This window comes from Neophocaena asiaeorientalis, unplaced genomic scaffold (genome assembly GCF_003031525.2).
Source record: "Neophocaena asiaeorientalis asiaeorientalis breed wild unplaced genomic scaffold, Neophocaena_asiaeorientalis_V1.1 scaffold662, whole genome shotgun sequence".
Taxonomy (NCBI): Eukaryota; Metazoa; Chordata; class Mammalia; order Artiodactyla; family Phocoenidae; genus Neophocaena; species Neophocaena asiaeorientalis.
In genome coordinates this window covers 174,585-196,438 of record NW_020176110.1, presented here as the reverse complement: position 1 = coordinate 196,438, position 21,854 = coordinate 174,585, and the positions used below count along the sequence as shown (strand labels likewise).

The following is a 21,854-nucleotide window of genomic DNA, read 5'->3' as shown; positions in this document are numbered from 1 at the left end:
CTGGCTGAATGGATACAAAAACAAGACCCATATATATGTTGTCTACAAGAGACCCACTTCAGACCTAGGGACACATACAGACTGAAAGTGAGGGGATGCAAAAAGATACTCAATGCAAATGGAAATCAAAAGAAAGCTGGAGTAGCAATTCCCATATGAGACAAAATAGACTTTAAAATTGGGCTTCCCTGGTGGTGCAGTGGTTCAGCATCCGCCTGCTGATGCAGGGGACACGGGTTCGTGCCCTGGTCCGGGAAGATCCCACATGCTGCGGAGTGGCTGGGCCCGTGAGCCATGGATGCTGAGCCTGCACGTCCAGAGCCTGTTCTCTGCAATGGGAGAGGCCACAGCAGTGAGAGGCCTGCGTACCGCAAAAAAATAAATAAATAAATAAATAAAATAAAAATAAAGACTATTACAAGAGACAAAGAAGGACACTACATAACGATCAAGGGATCAATCCAAAAGAGGAAGAAGACTCAAATCAATATCATTAGAAATGAAAAAGGGGAAGTAACAACTGTCACTGCAGAAATACAAAGGATCATGAGAGATTACTACAAGCAAGTATAGGCCAATAAAATGGACAACCTGGAAGAAATGGACAAATTCTTAGAGAAGCACACGCTTCTGAGACGGAACCAGGAAGAAATAGAAAATATCAACAGACCAATCACAAGCAATGAAATTGAAAATGTGACTAAAAATCTTCCAACAAACAAAAGTCCAGGACCAGATGGCTTCACAGGTGAATTCTATCAAACATTTAGAGAAGCACTAAAACCTATCCTTCTCAAACTCTCCCAAAATATAGCAGAGGGAGGAACACTCCCAAAATCATATTACATGGCCACTGTCACTCTGATACCAAAATCAGAAAAAGATGTCACAAAGAAAGAAAACTATAGGCCAATATCACTGATGAACATAACTGCAAAAATCCTCAACAGAATGCTACCAAACAGATTCCAACAGCACATTAAAAGGATCATACACCATAATCAAGAGGGGTTTATCCTGGGATGCAACAATTCTTCAATATATGCAAATCAATCAATGATATACCATATTAACAAATTGAAGGAGAAAAAACATATGATCATCTCAATAGATGCAGAGTAAGTTTTCAACAAAATTCAACTCCCATTTATGATAAAAACCCTCCAGAAAGTAGGCATAGAGGGAACTTACCTCAACATAATAAAGGCCATATATGACAAACCCACAGCCAACATCGTCCTCAATGGTGAAAAACAAACTATTTCTACTAAGATCAGGAACAAGACAAGGTTGCCCACTCTCACCACTCTTATTCAACATAGTTTTGGAAGTCTTAGCCACAGCAATCAGAGAAGAAAAAGAAATAAAAGGAATCCAAATCGGAAAAGAAGAAGTAAAGCTGTCACAGTTTGCAGATGACATGATACCCTAAATAGAGAATCCTAAAGATGCTACCAGAAAACTACTAGAGCTCATCAATGAATTTGGTAAAGTAGCAGGATACAAAATTAATTCAGAGAAATCTCTTTCATTCCTCTACACTAACAATGAAAAATCTGAAAGTAAAATTAAGAAAACACTCCCATTTACCATTGCAACAAAAAGAATAAAATACCTAGGAATTAACCAACCTAAGGAGACAAAAGACCTGTATGCAGAAAACTATAAGACACTGATGAAAGAAATTAAAGATGATACATATAGATGGAGAGATATACCATGTCCTTGGATTAGAAGAATCAACACTGTGAAAATTACTATACTACCCAAAGCAGTCTATAGATTCAATGCAATCCCTATCAAACTACCACTGGCATTTTTCACAGAACTAGAAAAAAAAAATTCACAATTTGTATGGAAACACAAAAGACCCTGAATAGCCAAAGCAATCTTGAGAAAGAAAAACAGAGCTGAAGGAATCAGGCTCCCAGACTTCAGACTATATTACAAAGCTACAGTAATCAAGACAGTGTGGTACTGGCACCAAAACAGAAATATAGATCAATGGAGCAGGATAGAAAGCCCAGAGATAAACGCACATGCATATGTTCACCTTATCTTTGATAAAGGAGGCAAGAATATGCAATGGAGAAAAGCAGCCTCTTCAATAAGTGGTTCTCAGAAAACCAGACATCTACATGTAAAAGAATGAAATTAGAACACTATCCAGCACCACACACAAAAATAATCTCAAAATGGATTAAAGACCTAAATGTAAGGCCAGACACTATCAAACTCTTAGAGGAAAACCTAGGCAGAACACTCTATGAGAGAGTTCCACCTCCTAGAGAAATGAAAATAAAAATAAACAAATAGGACCGAATGAAACTTAAAAGCTTTTGCACACAAATGGAAACCATAAGACGAAAAGACAACCCTCAGAATGTGAGAAAATATTTGCAAATGAAGCAACTGACAAAGGATTTATCTCCAAAGTATACAAGCAACTCATGCAGCTCAATATCAAGAAAACAAACAACCCAATCCAAAAATGGGCAGAAGACCTAAATAGACATTTCTCCAAAGAAGATATACAGATTGCCAACAAACACATGAAAGAACGTTCAACATCATTAATCATTAGAGAAATGCAAATCAAAACTACAATGTGATATTACCTCACACCAGTCAGAATGGCCATCATCAAAAAATCTACAAACAATAAATGTTGGAGAGGTTGGGGAGAAAAGGGAACCCTCATACACTGTTGGTGGGAATGTAAATTGATACAGTTACTATTGAGAACAGTATGGAGGTTCCATAAAATACTAAAAATAGAACTACCATAGGACCCAGCAATCCCACTACTGGGCATATACCTTGAGAAAACCATAATTCAAAAAGAGTCATGTATCACAGTGTTCACTGCAGCTCTATTTACAATAACCAGGAGAGGGAAGCCACCTAAGTGTCCATCGACAGATGAATGGATAAAAAAGATGTGGCACATATATACAATGATATATTACTAGCCATAAAAATAAATGAAATTGAGTTATTTGTAGTGAGGTGGATGGACCTTGAGCCTGTCATACAGAGTGAAGTAAGTCAGAAAGAGGAAAACTGTATGCTAACACACATATATGGAATAAAAAAAAAAAAAAAAAAGGTCATGAAGAACCTAGGGGCAAGATGGGTATATAGATGCAGACCTACTAGACTTGAGGGCACGGAGATGGGGAAGGGTAAGCTGGGACAAAGTGAGAGAGTGGTAGTGTATATATGGACATATATACACTACCAGATGTAAAATAGATAGCTAGTGGGAAGCAGCCACATAGCACAGGGAGATCAGCTCGTTGCTTTGTGACCAGCTAGAAGGGTGGAACAGGGAGTTTGGGAGGGAGGGAGATGCAAGAGGGAAGAGATATGGGGATATATGTATATGTATAACTGATTCACTTTGTTGTAAAGCAGAAACTAACACACCATTGCAAAATAATTAGACTCCAATAAAAATGTTAAAAATAAACAAATAAACACATATATCTATTTAAAATATTGGTCAACTGTGTGACTTTATAACAAGAATCACTTAGAAACTTCAGGAACGAAGATTTGTGTTACCCACTAATGGCAAAGGGCTCATCAAACTAAGATTCTTGCTAGAGATAAGATCTGGAATGAATACTGGAGAATGAAGGTCATAAATTATAACTACTATGACCAGCTAGAATACTGACCATGATAACCTGAACCTATAGTTCTTCGCTTTGTCCTAGAGTGTACTGTCCATCCTCTCTACACACCCAATTTCTCCTTTAAAGAACATTATAAAAATTTAAATATTTCTTTCTCATCTTTTAGGCTGGATCACAATAGAAAAAAGAAGAAAGAATAAAAAGACTAAATATTAATTTAGATCCTAGACTTGGAGAGTAACAGTCCCTGGCTTGGTTAGAAAATATCTGTGTAGTTGTTGAGGATCTTCTTAGATACTCTTCAGAATTGTTTTCATGATAAAGGACAGAAAGCCAACTTGAAATAACATGAAAATGAGAGAGAGAGGTTAATTGATTATTTCTTGATTCCAGGAGATAAGAGAAGAATAAGAGTTTATTTCTTGTTTCACTCTGGATTCACAGCTATTTCCAGCCCTGGCTCACACTTTATAAAACTAAGAGCAAAGTGGAATGTATACTTTTCTTTGGGATCATTTTAATCATCCTTATGCCCCAGAAGATTATCTCTCAAGTTACTTCTAATGACAGAAAACTAAGATTCACCTAATAATGTGTTTAGTTCCCAATTCAAGCAACTTTAACAAAACAAACTAGTCTGTCTCTGATTTCTCCTGTTAAATATAAATTGAAAACATATACTTGACAACTCATTGTACATAATCACAAGAATTTCCTGTTTCAAGTCTTAAAGAGGGATTATAAATATCAACTAAGAGCAAAATAATAACTAAAAAGAAAACATTGATGCAAAAGAATTTTTGAATTATGCCTGAATTTTTTGATAGCAAAGATACTACCTACATTCTCATAATTTTTATTTATATATACTTTGCAAACAATCTGTGTAGTGTCTGCTTTTTTAAACAGAATACTTTAAAAAGCCATTTTCATTTATAATTTCTAGTCAGTACATGTTATATATGTTAAAAATTCCTTTCTTATTCAGTATAATTAAAATATATTTAACTTTAGCATTGGCACTGTTTCTATAAAGAATCATGGGTAGATATAAGAACATATGTTTAATAAAGATCATATTTTGTTACCTCAATATTATCATTTTCCATTCCTCATATTACATTAATTTAGGAAAGAATAGAGTAATTTATATGCTCTATTTAATTCAACATAAAAACCTACATTTATGCCATGAATTATTTTATATTTAAAGTAATAGTCTGTGTTAACTGTGCCACAGTTTTACTGACAGTTTCCTTAGTTTAATAAAAGAATAGATTACTTAACTGCTTTTGGCTTTTGGCTTTTTAATTCCTTAGCTTTGCCCAGAAACAAGACTGCATCTTTGCCTTTTGTTGATATTGTGGCCTAAGCTCATTATCATGTGAATATCTGGTTATTGTTTTATAAATGTTCATTTTTCAGAAGCTCACTTTTTTTTTCTTTCTTAGAACAGTAGACTTTACAGTAGCCACACTCATTATCATCATGTGGCAGTACTGCTCTTCCTCTGCTTCTGCTGCTTTAAAAATTAATGCACTGTTATTTTCTGAATACTGCATAAGCTGCTTATGAGTACATTATGCTATCAAGCAACCACATGCAGAAAAGCTTCCTCAACTGTTATTCTTTCAATGAAAATACAGCTGGTTCTGCTTCAAAGGCACATCTTTTCACCTGCAAATGGACTTGCTCCTACACTTATTCCTCAATTCATTGTCTTTTATTTGTGTCTGGAAATCTTTAATTGCCTTTAATTAGAAAAAAGTAAATTCAGTGCTTTAATCTTGCAAACACATTCAATCATAATTCTGTCTGGGATGAATACCAAGTTCTATTCACTGTCTGATCTCTATAACAAAGATATATAATTTATTGTCCATTTATATAGACCACACCAATTAAGATACAATAGAAAAGTGAAGAGATAAGAGTCAAAATATTTGAAAAGAAAAATTTGCAATCTAAATTTAATTACTCAACTGAATTATTGGAAGATGAGTTATTTACAACATGCCAAAAATACTGACAAATAATAAAATTTGCTAATCAACAATAAAGACTTTTATATTTCCTACGTCTTTAGAATAATTTCTCAACTGCTTCAAATCCCTCCTCCATTCCTTAGAAAGCAAAATGCTATTTGAAATCTTACTTTTCTCATATTACCATAATTACACGTAAAAGAACAATATTATTTGGCATATAAAGTAATTTTCCAACTACTATATGAACACAATTTTTAGTTACTATATTACAAACTACAAATAACTATAGAAAACACTTTGCAAGAGCAAGGGTTCAATAGTCTTTCTTATGGAACTCTATAGCATGCTCCAGTAGCTATGCCAGTAAACAAAAAGTCTGCATTTTGATAGCTGCAAGATGAATAAAATCACAAATTGTGTGGTCACAGGCAAAATATAATTAAAATTTTAATCCATCAAGTTGATAAAAAGAAATTTATTACAAAACCAGAAACACAATAAAAAATACAGATCTAATGGATTCTCATCAGCATTGTACACTTTTATACTTAGTTAGTCATACAAAATGATGCCATATATTTACTTAGAAAAAGGAGGTATCGATAAAAGTAAATTTGAAAATAGTATTTTTCTTAAAATTATTGAGGGATATCTGGGCTATAGAGAGGAAGCTTGTAAATTAATTCTCAGAAACAAAAATCTCACACAAACTTTTAAAATCATGTTATAGAGGCAACTCAAACAATGATAATTTTTCAGTGCTTGCACAGAACTTAACATTAATCATACATTGTAAAGGACACATCACCATTTAACAGCACATTAAGTCATTAAGTACTAAGAAACAAATACTTTACTTTGCGTTTCTACAAAGATAATGCAACAAGTTGCTTATGAGATATAAATTAACTTCCCAGAAAAATACATTAAAAAATGTTAACCAAGCAACAATTTAATATATGGAGAGCAACTTATACATGTAGGGGAGCAAAATTTGCCAGCCCAAAATGTCTCTTTGGCATGCAGATTATTTTGAGCTTAAAACAATCAAGGCCCAAAAAGACTCAGGAAGAAACTTTGACCTTCTCCTGTTTAAAAAATTTAGGTAGCTTGTTCTAAAAATAGAGCTATCACCAGAGATATCTGCAAGAATAGGGGCTGGGTGTGGTGGGTGAAACTCATCAGTGCCTACAGATCACAGTGAACTCTGTGTTTAATTATCTCTGCAGGGCCCAGCAAACATTTGCTTACCAAAAGTTTGCTTTCCATCTGCATGTGAATTACCTTCTTTTCCTTTAAAATTCCAAACTACTACCCCCAAGTCCTCCTTTATTTTTAGCTGAAGATGGTATTTAAGGTGAGGGTTTCAGCCATTTTGGTGAGTTAATCAGTTTTTCCTGGGTCTCTCCTATGTATACATGTTATTTCAACTTTTGTTTGATTTTTCTCCTATTAATTTGTCTCATATCAAGTTAATTCTTAGACTAGCCAGAAGAACCTAGAAGGATAGAGGAAAGTTTCTTCCTCCCCAACAGAGGGAAATGTAGTTAAGTAAAAGGTATTATAAAGTATCTCAATCTTTAGTTTGTATTTAACCACCACTCCCCCACCCTCAAAAAAATCAACAAACATTTTTTTTAAGTAGCTGCTATGTGTAAAGTGGCCTTGGGGATACAGAGATAAAATTAAAGGAAAACAACAAAAAGTATCACACAGAAGATAAAAAACAAACTCCAGAAAAATTACATAACAGTATATATCAATAAGTTTTCAAGTTAGTTAAAGATACTGCTTATTATTTCAAGAGAGATTACAAAATAATAAATAATATAAACAGTAGGTTAAACAAAGGGCATATAGAATTTTAATTACCTAAGAATTAGGGAGATTGTTTTATTGATTATTTTAACAAATAATTATTAAGTACCTTCTATCATGAGGGATGATCATTAAGGATGCAAAAATTAGATAGAGCTTCTGCCTGCAAAAATGTTTAAGTCCTAGTAGGTACAAATAAAAATATAAATACTTAAACAAGGTAGAAAGGAAGTGGTATGTGCAATCAGCAAAGTTAAATGTTAAAAGGACTTCCAGTTCTGAAAACATGGTAGAGTGGGCTGAGATGGACCCTTCTCTGATATAAGTACATAGAAACAGTAGGAAAAAACAAACAAACAGACAAACATTCTATAAAGCTCTTAATATTAGATATACACATATTTACATACACACATACATACATATATTTATAATAAAATAAAGGAAATAGAGAAAATGATCAAATGCCAGAAACAAGGAAAAAACTCAAAGCAAGACAGCTAGTTCCAGCTGATGTCCTAGTGACCCTGGTTGCAGAAGTCGGGGTGGTCATATTAGTGCCTGTATTAGACGTCAAGAGGCTTGCATATTAGATTTTAAAGGCCCAGGTCTGTATAGTGCCACTGTGAGATATATGGATAAAGTTGAGGTTCTCAAAGGACTGACCAAAACATACAAAAAATAATTCTGTGCTTGTTTGGAGAAATAGCAAGGGATCTTTCTGCTTCCTATAAGCTCTGGGTGTGGAAGAGAGATGTGTCTCCTGTGAGAAATACAAATCTTAATACTGTTAGACCCAGAACAAGGTATGAGGTCCAAATTGCAGGAAACCTAGGCCAAGAAATAAGTCCAAAATAATAGTCCAAAATCTACAAAATCCCCATTGTCAATAAATAAATAGAACACTGTTCCATAAGAATATTTCATAATTCAGACTGCTGGGACTCTCACAGAGGGAGAAAACAGAAACAAAAACAAACCTCTGTTGAAGCTGAATACATACACAAAAACTCAGAACCATAAAGCACAGAGAGATCAAAAAAAAAAGAAAGAAAAAGAAGAAAACAGCATGACCTAGAATAACTAAGCCAATACAACAAATGGGGAAGTTGGTACCATAAGAAGAAGGAAAAATTTTAAAAACCTGAAAGAATATATAAAATTGCTATTTAAAATAATTAAAGAGGAAAAAATTAAGGAACAGAATAAAAACAGAATGAGTTTTTAAATGATTAAACAGACTTTTTACCCAGGACAAAAAAAAGGTCACTGAAATGATACATCTATGGGTGCAAGATAAACATAGTAATAAATAAATGAGAGAGAGAAAAAGAATTTGTGAATGCTAGTCAAAGGGAAGGTAGATCTGAGAAGTAACCCAGAATAGGACAGAGATATGAAATATAAAAGTGATTTTAAGAGATATGGATGCTATAATGTGAAGACTGAACTTATATATAATAGGAATTCCAGAAGGAGAGATTAGAGAGGAGGAGAGTCATTATCAAAAAAAATCAGAGATTGAAGTCCTTCTGAAACTTAAGAAAGACGAGAATCCACAGAATGAAGAATCACAGCAATTCTGAAGCCCACCCCCTTTTTTTCTTTTTACCAATAAAAATAAATATTTGCATTAAAGTTGAAAATGTGTTAAAAAATTCTTAATGACAGGAAAAAAAATACACCAAAAAGAAATGACAATTAGACTAATGGATGAGTTCTCATCAGAAACACCTGAAACAATAATTCAAGTGTGAGTACAATGTAACAACAATATTGTCTTTTAAGCAGAGACAGAGGAATTTTTCCCTAATAGATATTTGCATTCAGGCAAAAGGAACAAGGAAACTTCACCAGGAGGAAGATGTAAAATATAAGAGGTAGTGGTTAGTAAAGAGAGCAAACATAAAGTTAGATCTAAGTAATTATTGGTGATTAAAAAGTTAAAAATAATAATTATTATCCTGTTGAAAACAAGAGAGAAAGTAATACACACAACAACAAGAACAACAGGAAAAAGTAATCAGATATAAAGAGTTAAAAATCTTTATATTGCTTAGGATAAATAAAAGTATTGATCCATTTTAGTTTTCACTAGGTCAAATATACCAGATAACATTTGATGGAAGAAAAAATAAACAAAAAAGAAAATAGAGAAAGAAATGAAAAGTAAAACTAAAATTTGAAAGAAAAAAATACAATCCAATTTTTTTTGGAAAGAAGGTTAGGGTAGAGATTAGCAAGGAAAAACCACCACAGATAAAAAATACAAAATAAAATTGTGGAAATATATTTAGATTTTTTTTCACAGTAAATAATATACGATTAAATTTGTTTGCCCCAAAACAAAGATTCTTAGGCTGTATCAAAATCATAAAATATAACATTAAAGTCTAAATGAAAGTAAAAGGGTAGGAACAAAAATGTCAATCAGAATACTAAACAGAAGAAAGGTCATTACCAATATTAATTTAAGACAAAAAAAGATTTTCTGAAGAAAAATAATAGCACTTTATAAAGGCCAGGATTTAATAGAAAAGGGGGAATAATTATCAGAAATATATACCAATTTAGAAATACTATGCAACAAAAACATAACCTCAAAATATACACAGTAAAAAATTACAGAATTACAAAACTTGACAGCTTCATGGAATTAGTGAGAATATTTCAATTATTCTTTCTCACAGAATGACAGCTCATACATTCATATTAAGTACAAAAGACCACAATTAATATAAGCAGTACTGCATCCCAATATTAGAGGATACCTATCCCTTGTAAGCACAGAGAGAATGTTAACAAAATTGACCATATATATAGTAAGCAATAGAGAAGAGCTTAATATCAAAAACTAACATTATTCTAAAAACATTTTCTGAACAGAAAATAATAGGTTAAAAATCAATTTGAAATATATATATATATATATATATATATATATATAGTTGACCCTTGAACAACATGGGTTTGAACCATGCAGGTCCACTTTTAGAAAGATTTTTTTCCAGTAAATACAGACAGTACCACACAATTCAAGGTTGGTTGAATCCATAGATGCAGAGCCATTAATACAAAGGTCAACTATGGGACTTGAACATCCATGGATTTTGGTACCTTCAGAGGGTCCTGGAACCAATCCCTGGCAGATACTGAGGGATAACTGTATATAACTCAAGAAAGCTCTAAAATAATATAATAGAGCCAATAATGTAGTGAAGAAAACGGATCCATTAAATGAATACATTAGTAAAAAAAAATGTTTGTAAAGCAAATAGCAAAGAATTCAACTCAAATAATTATAAAAGAAAGAGACAAGTTAAAGAATTACAATGAAGGAAATCAGAGACAACACTAGAATTATGGAAAGGGAAATAATAAAATCTAGTAACAAAAGCTAATTCTTTAAGATGTCTAAAAAATTTAAACAAATCTCAAGTGATGAAAAAAGAGATAGAGTAAAATTAAATAACATCAATTAAAAATAGAAATTACAGTTATAATTTTAAAATATTAAAAGAATTTTATGCATAACTGTTTATGAATATATTCTATATTTTCCATTCAACTTTATCACTGAATATGTTACCCAAATTGGCTGAAAATATAGATCTATTAACTGATGGGAAAAAAAGGTAGTTAAAAGTCTACTCACCTAAAAAGTTTCAGACAGGGGTTTTGCTAGGGAGTTTTATAAACATTCCAGAAAGTCATATTTCCAAATTTATATAACCTATCCTGGAGCATATAAAAAAGATATTTCTCCAATTCATTATAGAAATCTTATATGACTCTGAAACTAAAACTGAACAAAGACGGTAAGAGAATGGAAAGTTGGTGCCAATTTCATGCATGAAGAAGGATGTTAAAAAGATCTTAAATTATTAGTAAACTAAATTCAGCTGTGTATTAAAAAATATCAAGACAAAGTAGGATATATATCAGTATATATCAGTAATGCAAGGATAGTTTAACATTTGAAAATCTATAAATACAATTTGTCAAAATAACAAAAATATCCTTCCAACATATACAGAAAAACTTCAATAAAATTCAACATACTTTATTATTTTAAAAAAGAAAAACAAACTCTTAGCAAACTAAGAACAAAGGGGAATTTCCTTAGTCCAACAAGTATGTACCAAAATCCTAGAGCTGTATTACACATAATGGCAAAACGATTGAAGTGTTTTCTTAAAAGTCAGTAATTTATATCCAATACTTGAAAAACACAACATAACAAGATATGAAAGATAAAATACAAAGGTTAAAAAAATTTTAATTATGCCTATTAGAAAATCAAGAGAAATTACAAATTATTATTACTCTAATAAAATGCAGTCAGGTTGCTTAGTACAAGATTAATAATTAAAATTCATTACCATGTTTATATAGCAGCAAGAACCAATTACAAAATATAATTTTATATTAGCAAAAAAATATGCAATAATAGCAAATAAATTATGTATCACTTCTGTTTAGCTCAAAAATACTCAATAACTTTATAAAGAAAATAATAAAAATTTATTGAATTTACCAGCCATATGATAATTTCAAAAGATAAAATTGATATGAATTTTCACATATAAAGACATAAATTCTCCACGAAGTAATCTACAAATCCCATGGAATTCAAATTTGACTACCAGTGGCCTTTTTCATGACTATTTAATTTTAAAATTCACATGAGCAGATAGAGGACCAAGAGTAGTTGAGACAAGTTTTAAAAACAACAAATAAGGGTGAGGATTTGTCCTACCATTTTAAAGAATATAAAAATAAAGTATAAAAGTAGAAAAGCTATAGTAACTAAACAAGTAAGGTATTTCCAAAGCAAGAAGCAAATTGGATAATGGAATAAAGTAACAGAGAATTATTATCAGTATAAATAAAGAAATGAAACAATGCAATGAGAGAAAAACAACTCAGTAGATTTCATTCAGCTTCATCCCAGGATGTTAAACAAATTGGTTCAAGAAAATATAGATCTATTAACAGATGAAAAAAAAAGAATGAAAGAATAGTAGTTAAAAGTCTACTCACACACACAAAAAGAAAAATAGCAGCAACAGATTTGTCAAAGAGAGAAATCAAAAGATCAACAAATATATTAAATGATTAATCTTAGTAAGTAATAAAATGAAAACTAAAATAAGAATGAATGCAATTTCATGTGTATGAGATTGGCAAAATTTTAAGTCTAAAAAGTAATGAAGAATTTGGAGAAATAGACAACATTTTACATTGTTTCTGTGACTGTAAAATAGTGAGTGCATCCACTTTAGAGAGTATAATTTACCAGCATTTAGTAAAGCTGAAAATGCACCTTTCTATTGTACAGCAATAGAATATCTGGTATTTGCCAAAAATGAGAGAAAAAAAATGAAACTGGGGTAATATTTTCAGGAAACAATGGATAAAAATTTTCAAGAACATATTTTAAAAAATGAATCTACAACAGGAAGCCCAGTAAACCCCAAATAGAATGAATGAAGTCAAACCTATACTTAGACTCATCTTAGTGAAATGGCAGAAATCCAAAGAACATAGAAAATCTTAAAAGGAGGTTAAAAAAAAGATTGATTATTTTTAAAGAAGTAACATTTAGATTGAGTTCCTAGGAGTAAAAGTAATAGACAAAATGCAAAGGAGTGATATTTTCATATATTGAAAGAACACACAATGAAATAAAAACAAAACCTTACAAATTCAAATTCTATAGCTAGAGATAACATATTTCAGAAATAATGGTATATCAATATCATTTTTTAAAAAAAGAAACTGAGAAATTGCCACAAGCAGGCATATATTCTAGGAAATTCTAAAAAATGATGTCTACCAGGCACAAAAGAAAATGATTTTAGATAGAAGGTCTGGGACATAAAACAGAATTAGGAATAGAGGAAAAAGTAAATATGTATACCATTATATATGAATTTTTAGTGAATAAACTAGAATAATAACATTAGGATTTTTAAAAATATAGAGAGAATTAAGAAATACCAGAATTTATTTTGGACATTGTATCTCTAAATTATGAGCAGAGTTTCCTCAGACAGTCATAATAGCCATAGTGCTATTATACTGCCAATTCCATGAACTCAGATCTTATGACTTAATTATTTTTGCATCTGCCAGTACCTAATATAGTCTTTGGCCCCAGGGAAGCAGTATAGTGAAGGGATTCTGTGGTCAGTTTCTTGGAATGGAGTCCTGGCTCTACCTCTTACCAAATGTAGCACCTTGAGAAATTTCTTTAACCCATCTGTGCTGTATTTTCCTGATCTGTAAAAAATGAAGCTCCTATAGGACTACTATGAGGATGAAATAAGATGTGCGTGGCACAAGATGCCTATAATACCTCTGTTATATAAGAAAATAGGAATTTATAAGTAAATTAGTTATAATTTTTATATGATTTACCTAGCACATGTATTATTTGGCCTCATATATTTAATAATATCTATTTATAAAATATCTTAATTATGTTAGAAGTTTTAAAAATTCTATTATTTTCCAATTTTGAAATAATTTATCTCTAGAATAATACCTGTAATATTAGCCAGTCTCACACTATCTATTTTTAAAACATTATTTCTGAAGAAATGTAAGGCCCAAACCAATTTATTTCCCTTTGCAGTAAGCAATATTTCAGAATATTCAGTTTTTCTTAGTATACTGCCTTAAAAGTGAGAAGGGTATTCCATCTCAGTTCTCTACACATTTCAAGATCATGATACAGTAATTAACGCAGTGTCCATTTAATGTGAAAATTCTCTATCTACGAGGCGTTTCCAGTCACAGTGTCAGCTCATTTGATTCTTACCTGAGCAAAGACTATTATAAGAAAGGCTTTTTGTGAAAGCCATTAATCACTGTCATTTACTACATAATTTAAAAGGCAAAACTTTTAGTGGAAGACAAATATTAAACAGTGATATTGAAATCATCATTCAAAAATGGCACTGGTTTTGCCATGTACAGTTACTGACTGACCATACAAAAATTACATAAATAAATGAGATTTAGTAACAAGTGAACACTGAACACATACAACGCCTCTATTCATTGTGAAACTTTATTAGCAATCTAAATTAGCTTACTAACAGCTTGAATACTAAAAGAAAAACACTGTGATACTCAGTTTATTTACTATTTGTACTTTATTTTTTACCATCAATACTGAAATATCTTCTTAAAATAATTCTAGTTGCTTTATTCCCTCCTCACATTTTGGATCATATCTGGGAAAATGTCTACATAGAACTCCATGTAAGGAAGACAGTGTCAGTGATAGACCATCTATCATCATTAGTATGAGTTGAGGCTTCTGGTACTTTCTAACTCTGATGCATTAAGTGAGAAAAGAAAATCCTTGAGAAAATTCTCTCATTAGTTAATATCCTAATTAATTAATTAATATTTTTTCTATTTCATTTTTTTCTCTGTCTTTACAAAATCTTACATATTATTATTACTTACATAATATTACTATATTATTCTATAGTATATACATGAAAATCTAAACACTGCAGTGCATTATCCTTAAAAAGAGTAAACAAAAGTATACCCTCGCTATTTTAATTTTAGTATATTTTGTTTGATCATGATTACTGTATTTGCAAAGTTTACCCAGGATAACTCATGTCCATGCAACACTCTACTTTATAAACTGCTCTAACACTTTTTATGGATCTCACAAGCATCCTGTGAGAAGGGTAGATCTTGTGCCTGCTTATATTTTCAAGAGGAAGTGAAACAGGAAAGAGAACTCTATACGGGAACATAATGCATAACACAGAATCCTCAGAACAATTTAGTATAAGAGGGCTGAGACTTTACAATTATATTACTTTCTCTGTCTTATTCTTTCTTGGCTCTTATATATATGAATGGAACTAAATCAAAGGAAAGATATGCAATGTTTATAGAACAGAATACTTTAGATTTTTAGGGTGTCTATTCTCAAAAATTGATCATTAGATGCAATTCAATTTCAATAAAAATCTTAGCTGATGCTTTATTTTATTTTTCTGTCATCAGTGATGATAGAAATCAGAACAGTGGTTGCATATGGGGGGTGTGGGTAAGGACTGACTAGAACTATCTGAGAAGATGGAAATGTTCTATATTTTGATTGGCATATGTGGTTACATGGATATATACACTTGTCAAAATTCTAAGAATTGTTTATTTAAGAGTTGGATGTGGATTGATCCCCAATATGGTTATTCTTTATTTATGTGGTTTAGCACATCCCATCTGATCAAACTTCAATCTGGTAAGTCAGTCCTTCTGTTTAAACACATAAATAATATAACAACCCACACTATTTACTCATGCTGCATCCTATAAGTGAAGGAAGATATATACAAAAGAAATCAAATATCATAAACCTTCTCCTAAGAAATAATATAGTCAGAAATATTGTTTTTTAACTTGCATTATCCATCAGTTAGGTGAGTTAAATCTTTCATAAGATTCTTTTGATTGCATTTTTTGTTGTAATAGTTGTTTGGTTTCGTTTGTGTAGTTTGAGTTCCTCTTTTATGAATTGCCTGCTCATATTTTTTGACCATTTTACTATTGGATTTCCAGATTATTTTACTTATAGTAGGGCTTTATTTTTCTACATGTAAATTTTTAATTGGTTACATATTTTAAATATTTTTCACTTTGCTTTCATCTCCTTTGTTTTGCAGAAACATCTTTTCCCTTATGGAGTGTACCTTATGTATCATATTTATAAAACAGGTATATACTCTATTATTATCAATTACTTCTACTTATTTTCTGACAAGTATTGTAACTTCTTTGTTTATCTGTCAGTTATTTAGAAGAGGTTTTATTATTAATATTATTATTATGATTATTATTTTAATTTCCAAAAGAATGGGAACAGGTGGCAAAAGGAAGGAACATGTAAGAAAAGAGGGTAGCGGGTGGGGAAGGGGAAGTTAACTTTTTGGCTTCCAATTGATCTCTAATTTACTACACTTTGTTCAAAGTTGTGGTTGCAGGATATTGATTCTTTAAAATTGAGGGGACTTGGTTTGTGACTTAGTATGGAGGTAATTTTTCGTAAATACTCCATGCATCCCTGAAAAGATTGGGTAGGAAATCCTGTACCTAGAGCATATCCATCACTATGGATTTGGTACCATATCCATCTAGGTACCAAATCCTGTACCTAGAGCATTTAAGAGTTGGATGTGGATTGATCCCCAATATGGTTATTCTTTATTTATGTGGTTTAGCACATCCCATCTGATCAAACTTCAATCTGGTAAGTCAGTCCTTCTGTTTAAACACATAAATAATATAACAACCCACACTATTTACTCATGCTGCATCCTATAAGTGATGCATTAAGTGACAAAGCTACATAAGGAAGCTTCCTGTTATCTTCCTTTGCTGTTTACTGGACTTCCCTCTAGTCCACCATTTTACTAAGTTAAAATTTTAATAGAGAATTTTGAGGTTATCACATTATTGCCACTAAGAGTCAAAATAATTGAAAGATTTTATAAGGATAAAAATAAATAATTAAACAGATGTTAATATTAAAAATACTGATTATACACAAGCACCTTGCCTTAAGAATAACAATAAAAGTATTTTTGCTTTACCAAATTAATAAAATCTAAAAGAGCTTTGAAAAATCATAAGTACAAAAAAGGTATTTCTTCAGAGGTAAACAGGGCTGCACTGATTTTTGTTCCTTAAAAATTCTGTGCAGTCCTTTGTTATTCATATTCTGTGCATCATATTTATTAGGGAAAAGTTATTTTCTTAATATCACACATAATTGCTTTTTATCGTCATCTGAATTCACAAGAATGTATCAAAAGGAATTCGTTGCTTACCAATTTGCTTTCTGTACTGATCAACAGGAAGTTTTATAGTGGAGGCATCTTTTCTTCCCATCTTTGATCTCCAAAGTGCCTGCTGCAAAGAAAGAAAATAATTATGATGAAGTCCTAAAATATCAAAAGAACTATCTACAAACTTCAGAAATAATTTATTTCACAAAATCCATTTTTAAAGCAACAGGTAAAAATGCATTTGACTTATTCCCATTAGATATTGGTAAAGAATATAAAATTCGAGAGATCTTCAAGATGGCAGAGGAGTAAGACGTGGAGATCACCTTCCTCCCAACAAATACATCTGAAATACATCTACATGTGGAACAACTCCTACAGAACACCTACTGAATGCCGGCAGAAGACCTCAGACTTCCCAAAAGGCAAGAAACTTCCCACGTACCTGAGTAGGGCAAAAGAAAAAAGTAAAAACAGAGACAAAAGGATAGGGATGGGACCTGCACCAGTGGGAGGGAGCTGTGAAGGAGGAAAGGTTTCCACACACTAGGAAGGCCCTTCATGGGTGGAGAATGCGGGTGGCAGAGGGGGGAAGCTTTGGAGCCATGGAGGACAGCACAGCAACATGGGTGCAGAGGACAAAGCAGAGAGATTCCCACACAGAGGATCATTCCCGACCAGCACTCACCAGCCCCAGAGACTTGTCTGCTCACCCACAGCGGCTGGGAGCTGACGCTCAGGCTTCAGAGGTCAGATCCCAGGGAGAGGACTGGGGTTGGCTGCATGAACACAGCCTGAAAGGGGCTAATGCACCACATCTAGCCAGGAGGGAGTCCAAGAAAAAGTCTGGAACTGCCTAAAAGGCAAGAGACCAATGTTCTGGCATGAGCAAGGAGAGGGGAATCAGAGCACAGCCTAAATGAGATCCAGTGATGGGCACAAGCCGTGGCTATCAGCACAGACACCAGAGTCGGGCATGAGATGCTAAGGCTGCTGCTACAGCCACCAAGAAGTCTGTGTGCAAGCAGAGGTCACTATCCACCCCTCCCCTTCTGGTAGCCTGTGCAGCCCGCCACTGCCAGGGTCCCATGATCCAGGGACAACTTCCCTGGGAGAACACACAGTGAACCTCAGGCTGTTGCAATGTTACATTGGCCTCTGCCCCACATTACATACCCCTCCCTCTCCCTGGCCTGAATGAGCCAGATCCCCCAAATAAGCTGCTACTTTAACCCCGTCCTGTCTAAGGGAACAACAGATGCCCTCAGGCAACCTACACACAGAGGCAGGGCCAAATCCAAAGCTGAAGCCAGGAGCTGTGCGAACAAAGAAGAGAAAGGGAAATTTCTCCCAGCAGCCTCAGGAGCAGCTGATTAAAACTCCACAGTCAACTTGATGTACCCTGCATCTCTGGAATACCTGAATAGAGAACGAATCATCCCAAAATTGAGGCGGTAAACTTTGGGAACAACTGTAGACTTGGGATTTGATTTCTGCATCTAATTTGTTTCTGATTTTATGTTTATCTTAGCTTAGCATTTTATGTTTATCTTAGTTTAGTATTTAGAGTTTATTGTCATTGGTAGATTTGTTTATTGATTTGGTTGCTCGCTTCCTATTTCTTTATATATATATTTTTTCCCCCCTTTTTCTCTTTTTTTCAGTGTGTATGTGTATGCTTCTTTGTGTGATTTTGTCTGTATAACTTGGCTTTTAACATTGTCCTAAGGTTCTGCCTGTCTGGATCTTTTTGATTGTTTTCTTTGTTTTTTGTATAATGTTTGTAGTGCTTATTAACATTGGTGGATTTGTTTTTGGGTTTGGTTGCTCTCTTCTTTCTTTCTTTCTTTTTATTACTTTTAATTTTTATTTTACTTTTAATAATTTTTAAAATTTATTTTATTTTATTCAGTTTTCTTTATTTTTTACTCCCTTTTCTTCAGAGCTCTGTGGCTGACAAGGTCTTGGTGCTCTGGCTGGGTGTCAGGGCTGTGTCTCTGAGGTGGGAGTGCTGAGATCAGGACATTGGTCCACCAGAGACCTCCCAGCACATAAAATCAAATGGCAAAAGCTCTCCCTGAGATCTCCGTCTCAATGCTAAGATCCAGCTCCACTCAACAAACAGCAAGCTGGACATGCTATGCCAAACAATCAGCAAGACAGAAACAAAATCACACCCATTAGCAGAGAGGTTTAGTAAAATCATAAGGTCAAAGACACCTCTTAACACACCACTGGACATGGTACTGCCCACCAGAAAGACAAGATCCAGCCTCAACCACCAAACACAGGCACTAGCCCCCTCCACCAGGAAGCCTACACAACCCACTGAACCAACCTTAGCCACTGCAGGCAGACACTAAAAACAATGGAAACAACGAATGTGCACCTGTGAAAAGGAGACCCCAAACACAGTAAGTGAAGCAAAATGAGAAGACAGAGAAACACACAACAGATGAAGGAGCAAGTTAAAAACCCACCAGAGCAAACAAATGAAGAGGAAACAGGCAGTCTACCTGAAAAAGAATTCAGAGTAATGAAGTAAAGATGATCCAAAATTTTGGAAATAGAATGGAGAAACAAGAAACGTTTAACAAGTACCTAGAAGAACTAAAGAGCAAACAAATAAGATGAACAACACAATGAATGAAATTAAAAATTCTCTAGAAGGAATCAATAGCAGAATAACTGAGGCAGAAGAACGGATAAGTGACCTGGAAGATAAAATAGTGGAAATAACTACCACAGAGCAGAATAAAGAAAAAAGAATGAAAAGAATTGAGGTCAATCTCAGAGACCTCTGGGACAACATTAAACGTACCAACATTTGAATTATAGAGATCCCAGAAGAAGAAGAGAAAAAGAAAGGGACTGAGAAAATATTTGAAAAGATTATAGTTGAAAACTTTCCTAAAATGGGAAAGGAAATAGTCAATAAGGTGCACTTCACACAGAGAGTCCCATACGGGATAAATCAAAGGAGAAAAGGGCCAAGACAAATATTAATCAAACTATCAAAAATTAAATACAAAGAAAAAATATTAAAACCAGCAAGGAAAAACAACAAATAGCATACAAGGGAATCCACATAAGGTTAACAGCTGATATTTCAGCAGAAACTCTGCAAAGCAGAAGGGTGTGGCAGGACATATTTAAAGTGATGAGAGGGAAAAAACCTACAACGAAGATTACTCTATCCAGCAAGGATCTCATTCAGATTTGAGGGGGAAATTAAAATATTTACAGAAAAGCAAAAACAAAGAGAATTCAGCATTACCAAACCAGGTTAACAACAAATGCTAAAGGAGCTTCTCTAGGCAGGAAACATAAGAGAAGGAAAAGACCTACAATAACAAACCCAGAACAATTAAGAAAATGGTAATGGGAACATACATATCGATAATTACCTTAAAAGTAAATGGATTAAATGCTCCAAACAAAAAACATAGACTGGCTGAATGGATACAAAAACAAATACGCATATATATGCTGTCTACAAGAGACCCACTTCACACCTAGGGACACATACAAACTGAAAGTGAGGGGATGGAAAAAGATATTCCATGCAAATGGAAATCAAAAGAATCTAGAGTAGCAATTCTCATATCAAACAAAATAGACTTTAAAATAAGGGCTATTACAAGATAAAAAGAAGGACACTACATAATGATCAAGGGATCAATCCAAGAAGATATAACAATTGTAAATATTTATGCACCCAACATAGGAGCACCTCAATACATAAGGCAAATGCTAACAGGCAAAAAAGGGGAAATTGACAGTAACACAATCATAGTAGGGGACTTTAACACCCCACTTTCACCCATGGACAGATCATCCAAAATGAAAATAAATAAGGAAACACAAGCTTTAAATGATACATTAAACAAGATGGACTTAATTGAGATTTATAGGACATTCCAACCAAAAACAACAGAATACAATTTCTTCTCAAGTGCTCATGGAACATTCTCCAGGATAGGTCATATCTTCATTCACAAATCAAGCCTTGGTAAATTTAAGAAACTGAAATCATATCAAGTATCTTTTCTGACCACAACACTGTGAGACTAGATATCAATTATGGAAAAAAAACTGTAAAAAATACAAACACATGGAGGCTAAACAATACACCATTCAATAACCAAGAGATCACTGAAGAAAACAAACAGGAAATCAAAAAATACCTAGAAACAAATGACAATGAAAAGATGATGACCTAAATCCTATGGGATGCAGCAAAAGCAATTTTAAGAGGGAAGTTTATAGCAATATAATCTGACCTCAAAAAACAAGAAACATCTCAAATAAACAACCTAACCTTACGCCTAAAGCAATTAGAGAAAGAAGAAAAAAATAACTCCAAAGTTAGCAGAAAGGAAGAAATAATAAAGATCATACCAGAAATGAAAGAAGAAATGAAGGAAATCATAGCAAAGCTCAGTAAAACAAAAAGCTATTTTTTTGAGAAGATAAACAAAGTTGATAAGCCATTAGCCAGACTCATCAAGAAAAAAAGGGAGAAGACTCAAATCAATAGAATTAGAAATGAAAAAGGAGAAGTAACAATCGACACTGCAGAA

The 21,854-nt window shown here is 33.0% G+C and overlaps 1 protein-coding gene across 2 annotated transcripts in view; it reads right to left on the bottom strand.

The window, feature by feature from the left end:
* Positions 1–21,854, bottom strand: part of TRIQK (triple QxxK/R motif containing) — a 92,438-nt gene that overhangs the window by 22,334 nt on the left and 48,250 nt on the right. For both annotated transcript variants that reach the window (XM_024732953.1, XM_024732954.1), the window contains one exon: positions 17,314–17,395. In XM_024732953.1, the coding sequence (XP_024588721.1) occupies positions 17,314–17,374 (61 nt within the window). In that variant the 5' untranslated portion in view covers positions 17,375–17,395. The remainder of the gene's footprint in view (positions 1–17,313; positions 17,396–21,854) is intronic.